This window comes from Halyomorpha halys, unplaced genomic scaffold, assembly GCF_000696795.3.
Source record: "Halyomorpha halys isolate HHAL.00 unplaced genomic scaffold, Hhal_1.1 Scaffold2087.1, whole genome shotgun sequence".
Lineage (NCBI taxonomy): Eukaryota > Metazoa > Arthropoda > Insecta > Hemiptera > Pentatomidae > Halyomorpha > Halyomorpha halys.
The window spans coordinates 1-8,153 of NW_027115744.1; the positions used below are offsets into that span (position 1 = coordinate 1).

General features: G+C 34.9%; 1 protein-coding gene across 1 annotated transcript in view; it reads left to right on the plus strand.

Moving 5' to 3' along the window:
• Positions 1 to 1,730: 1,730 nt before the first annotated feature.
• The window catches only part of LOC106691113 (patj homolog), a gene marked incomplete at its 5' end in the record, with an annotated part of 17,238 nt that continues 10,815 nt past the window's right edge, over positions 1,731 to 8,153 (plus strand). The window contains 2 exons of the mRNA XM_067052755.1: positions 1,731 to 1,892; positions 1,970 to 2,185. Coding sequence (XP_066908856.1) covers positions 1,731 to 1,892; positions 1,970 to 2,185 — 378 coding nt within the window. The remainder of the gene's footprint in view (positions 1,893 to 1,969; positions 2,186 to 8,153) is intronic.

Here is an 8,153-nt window from a genome sequence, read left to right on the forward strand (position 1 = left end):
TATATCTTTTATATTATAGGTTAATGATGATATTAAATTCAGGAATTTGTATTTAACCAGAGAGTGATATTTTTAGTTTCTTATCCACTTTACCACTTACCACTCAAATTGTTGTTATTCTATATAATAGTCGTTGTTATTGTCAATATTGCTTCTGTTTAATTCCCCACAGAATGGTTAATTACGCACTTTGTACTATACTGCTATAAAAAATAGTCATTAAGGCGAAACAACAAGCATATCTAATATTTATATTCAATTAATTGTTTTGGAACAAGATTATGATAAGATAATAAAAAAAACATGTCATTTAACTGTTTTTGGAAATGTTCCAGCTGTTAATTAAATAAATAAAAATATTAAAATTTGAAAATAGAATCGGCTGATTTTGGAATAAAACACCTCAAATAGTTATAATGGCAGTGGTTTTGCCTTAATAGCTATTTTTATAGCAGTTCAATGCAAATCGAATTATAACCAATATTGTAAATAATTTTAAAAATGCCAAAAAATATTGAAATAACAATTTTGGTAAAAGTGTTTTTGGTTGTGGAATGCATCTTATTGTGTTGTTTTTTGAGATTTTGTCAATTTTCATGCCATGAATTTCTGTAACTGTTCCACATTTTCCAACCTGTTACATATGCAAAGAAATTTAATGCTTTTTAAACTGGTAGTATCATTTTTTTCCTTAAAATACACTGGAAATAAGTTACAGAGTAAAACTGAAAAGTATTTTTTTTAAGATGGTATAAAAGGCATAAGGGAGAAGAGGTCGAAAACATGAATTTTTCATGAGGGGATCAATACACATGACATATCTGAAAACCAAAGTTCCTTTGTAATACATAGACAAAATAATTAGATGCAAAAAAATAATTCATTCATAATAACGTAAAAATGATAATTTTAAGCGTTTATTAGAATTAGTGAGAATGATGATATGAAGTCATCATAATTTGGTCTCCTCACTGTTAATCTGAGTAGTTCCACTTCCAAAAGCCTGTTCCTTTTATTCGAACTAAAATCTACAAATGTAAAAGCAACTTCACATAGATGAAGTTGAAAAATGCAAGATGTATTTCAGGTTTTCTTTCAAAATTAATTCATTTTTTTTTTTATTCTATATATACTGATATAATTAAAGTAAGGAGACACAAGACATATATATTGTGATGAAGGTGTAAGCATAAAGTAGTTGCGTCTGCCTTGGATGACGAAAATCTATTCTATGCCTCTGCTAGGACTCACCAGGGGGTTCCTTGGACCCACTGAATAAATGTTTTAAATTACACCTAGGTATCTTATTAAAATATAGATATAATTCACAATCTCTGTAACAGGTAGCAGGACTAGCGCTAAGCCCTGAAGAATTTTACTATATTCCTGCTACTTTTTTCAGTAGGGGTCCTTGTAGCCTCGAGTTATGGTACCCTAGCAAAAGTGACTGTTATTCTAAACTTTTTTGGTAATTTTCTGAAAATAAGGGCACTTGTGTAGTTGATGGGCAGCTATGAGTGCTGTCGACAGTATATATAAGAAACACTTGTGAGTTCTATGTTATTGTTGTTATTTGTGGAATGAGAACAGTTACAATACAATGTTTCTCATAACTACCACAGTTGCCCATCATCTACACTGGTCTCAAAATAGGAAATATCTTTTTATATCATAAATATGTAATTGTAGGATCATATTTGTTATTGTATAATCATGGGTTTTGTTTTTAATATCTTACAGACATATCTAGTGCTCTTATGGTGCTTGAACATATTCAGTCTACTGTGAATCAAAGTGATGATGTTAAACTCCAAAGTAAAACCAATGATGATCTTAATCTTATCATTAGTTTTCTTGAGAATCCAATATTTAGGGGCATTGCAACTATTCAGGTAAAATGACTCACATTTCAGTGCTCACATTTGACATTTGAAAATATTTGTGCTGATGTAATGGTTTTTATTTTTAGGATTCCCTATCTGAATTAAGTACCCAGATACAGCAACATCCATCCATTCTCCCTATTGACTTTGATGTAACTGAAGCTGGTAAATTAGTTCTCAATTTACCTCCTCCTTTGTTTGAACCTGACTTTATCACTTCTCCAAATACTGAAGTGGATGACCAAAGAGTACCTGTTGCAAAGCTCTCTCAAAGTTCTTCGGGTGAACCAAATTCTCCTCCAGTATGTATTTCAATGTAACTCTCTTTTAGAAAGTTATACTTATATTAAATAATTATTAAGAATGTAATTTTGTAATTCTTCAACTTTATTTTGAATTACAAATATTGTTAAGGCAGTTTACTAAAGTTGGAGGGAAAACATTTTTAATATTTGGAGCTCTTCAATAAGCTCTTTAATAATGTGCATATCTTGAATATTTTAAATATTGATCACTTTGTAACCATTCTTTAAAATGAGTAATTATTTTCAAGCCAAATAAAATTTTTATAAGAAGATGGTCGGGGGTGCGGTTAGCAAAGGTTTACAAATAAACAAAACTTATTTATTTGTGTCGACATTTTGACCTGAATTTCTGGCATATCAGGGCTGAAAATCAAAACGAGATAGCAACCTTAATTCAGAGAAACATTGAAAGAAAACAAAATAATGGTAAACCAACCAAAAATAAATAACAATAAGTTGAGTAGATGGTAATTTATTGATACTAATAGAAGATAAAGTATAATATTGTAGAGGTAAGAATTATCCTTCATCATATCAATATCAAAGATCCCAACTGGTAATTCTCAATTCATAATATAATAATTAAAGTATAAGGAAATAAGTCTACCATGCTCTCTCATAATATCATTCTTACAAATGTATACATGATTGTAAATATAAAATATATAACAAAGACTTTACTTTATAATTAAGAATCCCTGCATGTCACCTCATATATAGTAGCATAGTAAATTGGTGAACATGATACCGTTGGAAAGGAGCTCCAATGATTAATTATAGATATTCATATCTAACATACCATGACGAGGTGTAATCCATAATATCCATATGGTATCTAGTGCTTGAATTAAATATAGCACATACTTTTCCAGTCGGTTCCTATCAGGAACCGATAGAGATACATAATACAAATACATAAATACATAGAATATAAATACATGAATATATGAATAAATTTCAATATAATACGTGTATGGGGAACCCCTAGTCGGATTTAGAAACCCCTAAGCCCCGTACAAGTTACTATATTCCTGGGATGTTGGGAGTGGTCCAATGAGGTCTATATGAATTGTTGAAAATCGTTCTGTGTCGTTGGGAAAACGATGTAAAGGTGCCTTGGTATGCTGTGTCACTTTGCTTCACTGGCAATCTAGACATGATCTGGTCCACGTTTTAATGTCTTTGTTGATGTTAGTCCAAACAAACTTAGGTGATATTAAATTTAAGTTTTTCTTATACCTGGATGTGCTAGGCTACAATAATGCTGAAATATTTGGAATCAAAATTTTTTTGGTATGTAAGGTCGAATATTTTTTGAAGTGCCACACCAAAGTAAATAGCCTTCAGGAGTGCTAAATTGTTGAAATGTTAGTGTGGTTGATGGATCATGATGAAGATTGTGTAATTCTGTATCAGAAATTTGTTCCACTGCAATTGCTTCATAATTAATTGGGACAATGTCTTCCAAACGTGACAAATGATCGGCCACTACATTATTTTTTCCTGGAATGTGCTGTATATCAGTTGTGAATTGTGATATATACTGGAGTTGCCTAAGGCATCTAGATGAAGCTTTGTCATGTTTTTGTTGGAAGGCATAAGTTAACGGAGCGTGATCCGTATAAACTATAAAGTTTCTTCCTTCTAAATAATGTTTGAAATGCCTTATTGCTAAGTAGATACTAAGGAGTTCACGATCGTAAGTTGAGTATCGGTGTTGTGTTTCTGAAAATTTTTTGGAAAAGAAACTAATAGACCTCCATGCATTATATTCTAATTGCTGTATTACCACACCTGCAGCAGGATTGGAGCCATCGACCTGTAGAGAAAGTTTATAGTTTGTATTAGGACAAGTAAGGAGGGTGGCACTAACCAGTGCCTGTTTGGCCTCCTCAAATTGTTGGCTATTTTCTCTTGTCATTTTTCTTGGAACCTTGTAAATATTTATACAATAATGCTTGATTTTCTGCTGCGTGTGGAATGTCGACGATAAAAGTTTTTGACGCCTAAAAATCGCCTGAGTTCTTGTACTGTAACTGGCTTTTTAAATTCCATTATACTCTTGACATGCTCTGGGTCTGGTATGATACCTTTACCATTTATTAGATTTCCAAGAAAAATTACTTCTGATGCTCCAAATATGGATTTACTTAAATTGATACGAAGTCCGAAAGAATTCAGTCTTTCGAAGACTACTCTCAAGTGTTCCACGTACTCAACAGGAGTTCTAGATGCAATTAACATATCGTCAAGATAAACAAAACCATAAGGTAATCCAAACAATACCTCATGCATGAAGTGCTGGAAAGTACAGGTGTGTTTCTTAAGCCAAAAGGCATTACGATAAATTCATAGAGCCCAAAAGGCATTATGGTGGCAGTTTTATGTTTATCTTGTTCTGCTACTGGAATAAAATAAAAAGCAGAATGCAAATCAATCCTTGAAAAAATTTTTTATTCTCCAAAATTTCAGAGACATCTTCACCTTTCGGAACTGGATACCATGGATACCATGGATGGTAGTCTCCGCAAGCACACCATTGTCCATTTTTCTTAGTTGTAAGTAACAAAGGACTTGCCCACTGAGATTTTGATGGCCTAATTATGCCCTGATTTAATAAGTATTGGAATTAGTTTTTTGTTACTTTTAATTTATGAGGATCTAGTCGACGTGGTTTGCAGTAAATTGGAGGTCCACTAGACATATTGATATAGTGCTCAACGTTATGGGCTGGATGTGTAGGCATCAAATTGGGTTTAGTAAGATCTGGAAATTATTTTATCAAATCTGTAAATGAATTAGTAGATATTAAAGAACTGGCTGTATCTTCGGCAGAAATTGTGTTAACCGACGCGGACACAGTCAATTTGGTGGTATGATCTATTAATATTTTATTTTTCAAATCAATTAGCAAATCAAATTTACGAAGAAAATCAGCTCCTAGAATTGCTTTTGATGTTTTTGCAATAAAAAACGGCCATTCTAACTTCCGGCGTTGTCTTAAATTAGCAGTGTATAACTTGAAGTCAGTTGGCTTATTATGCTTTGTAACGGGAATTACTGACACATCCACACCACTGTCCACAAGAAATTGAATACCATAACGACGATCCTGGACGAATAATCTATGTTGTAGGCCTGGAAAGACATCTGAGGCAGCACACTTACTGTGACTGCCGGCTGGAGTTTTCCTGATTACTTTTTTTGTTCCATTGACAAGATTCATTGCATTTTTCTGGTTTACATTTTTTACCAAAACGGAAGTGACCATAGCAATATTTTCCGCTAGGGTTAAATCGAGACCTAGATCTAGAACGAGACCTTGATCTTGAACAATGTTTTTTTATTTCTGTTTCGGTCACGAAGCTCTATTATAATTGAGGAATCAGATGGCTGTGATATCGCATTAACTTGAGTAGGTGTACATTTCTCGACATTTCCCAGATTCTATCTCCACTGTCAGATAATTTATCTAAATTTCCATCAGAGATTGAAAGTATTCCTCTAATTTGTGGTGGTAATTTATCCAACCAAAATGTTTTTAGAAATTTATCACTAATGTCTGTGCCAGCCAGTGCTTTCATTTGTATTTTAATAAAGTACTAATTCAATCATTTTGAAATTGTAATTTATACAATATGACGTTTGTCACTTTAGCATAATTAAAGTGTCCTCCCTATCTTATTCCCCAGAACCTGAAACATCAGCCCTGTGGACTGAACATAACCGCCCACCTTAAATTGAACGAGCTAGCTTAAATGTACACATATCATTGCTTAGCTGCATGTTAAAGTGGTAATGTGTGTGTAATTAACTGTGAGGTGAGAGAGATCTGATCATCCCAGGAAAAAAGATCATATGTCCACTGAGATGGAATGAAAGGAAGAGATAAAACAAAAAAAAAAGAGTAAGAGAAACAAGAGTAAAGAAAGGAGTCTCACTTGGACCTTAAGAATATAATATTAGGGAAATAGGATAAATCAAAAAATAGAGAACAGAAAAATAAATAAAAAATACCTCTATAGATAAAAAGATACAAAAAATGATCCTGTAATTTTATTGATAAAGGATCTATGAACACAAGCGCCTCATCAAATTTAGGCTCTTTTTCTCAAGAAGTGTGTAAACTCCAGGTTGTCCTTCCTTAGGCGAGAAACTATAGGGAGAGCTCCGACAAGCTCTGAGAATATGTCTACACAGGAACAGTATAATTCGGTATAGCCAGCCTTGCTTAGAAGGAATTTTGAGGCAAAAGCATTGGATGCCAGAACAAATTAGACAGAACAGAGAATTCTAAGTTTCCGTCCACCCTGACAATGACAGTTGACCAAAGAAAATAATCAACACTGCTCCTTTAGGACCTTGTTATTGGATGATAGTGTTTTGGGAAGGTGAGCTGTCTGAGCTGCATGAACTCCTTTTATTTGCGCTGTGGTATATTCCTCGAATGCTATTCGATTGAGGAGTGAGTAGTAGTGCCTGTGTACTGCTTGAGAGAAGCATCCTCGAAAAGAGAAGTTAGCAGGAGTTTTCTTAGGGCTTGGGTATTGCCAATCGTGAGCATTGGTGTCTTCCAGAATTGTTGACATGTGATTGGCTTTTATGATTTTTAATGGGTGATGCGTGATCTGCAGCCAAGTCACCACTGTAGAGTTTTCTGTGCAACATCTCATGTGCTTAGAAGTGGATAGGACCACTATGGAGGACAAGTGCCAAGTTAGCAGTGGATATCCCATAAGCTCAAGATAAGAACTGCAAAGTATTTCACTATCAAAACATTCACGTTCCAGTTGAGACATTCAGCATGTAGATATCTTCCTGCAGCATACATGGTATTGGAAGTGCTTCTGAAGCCAGCAAACCGCTATACAACTTTCCTATCACAGGGCATGGATGTGGTGGTTGAGTATGTCTCGTCTAAAGTGGGCAGGTACCACTTACTTTGTACTGTAGTAGGTTCATTCCAGCTAATCTGTGGTTTCTGTAATACCCGGGAGATTGTTGTAGAGTGTGGAACTAAGGATGCTAGTAACTCAAGTGGGTCGGAAGGCTTTGGATAGTCAAGTCTGATTGAGGTTAGACTATTAGAAGAGTCCTGTTGAAATTTAGGGCTTGCTAACCTATCATCATTGTGACAATATGAGGTTGTAGAACGGGAAAGATTCTCTACAACTCTTTGCTTGGCTTCTTCTGAGCTTTTCTGTTGGACCAGATGGCTGTCGTATTTAGCTTTTACTTTATCCCATGCGAGGGTATACTTACCTATCTTCAATCGGGAAACCCGATATAAGGGCAGAAGCTTCCTCTTTAAGTGCACCTAGAAGATGGTGGAGCTTGTCGATATCGACCAGATGGTCGTCCTTATGAATGAAGGATATGAAAGTATAATGTAATGGTTCCCACTTAGATAAATTCCCAGAGAATTCTGGAAGTGGGATAGACAGGTGTTGTACCCTAGATGAATTGGTGAGACGATTTTGAGAAGGTTGGGAAGGAGAAATCTCGTCTCTAAATGAATGGTACGACAAGATTAATGATGGGTCATCCCTTTGTGTTTAGTTGTAGAATATTGATGGTTTGCTTACTTGCTGTGAGCCCCATATGAGATGGGTCACCTGATGTGTGATTGTAGTGGTGAAGTGCCGATCTCCGGGCTGTGTGCCCCCAGTGCCACGCTCTATTCCCTTATTCTAGCATAACATCTTCTATGGCTTGGTACTGAGTGAGACCAGGCCAGAGGTTCCTAGAGAGTCTTCAGATTCCATCAAATCAGGGATTAGCTCTCCAATTAGCTCTGGTTAGCCCTTTTCTCTAGGTGGTACTTCTTTACTTCTGCTAATAGATGGCATTGGTTACTTTAGCATAATTAAAGTTTCCCCCCTATCTTATCTCTCCAGAACCTAAAACACCAGGTCTGTGGACTGAACACAAGAAATCCTTTATCAAACATCAATAACTCCGTTAC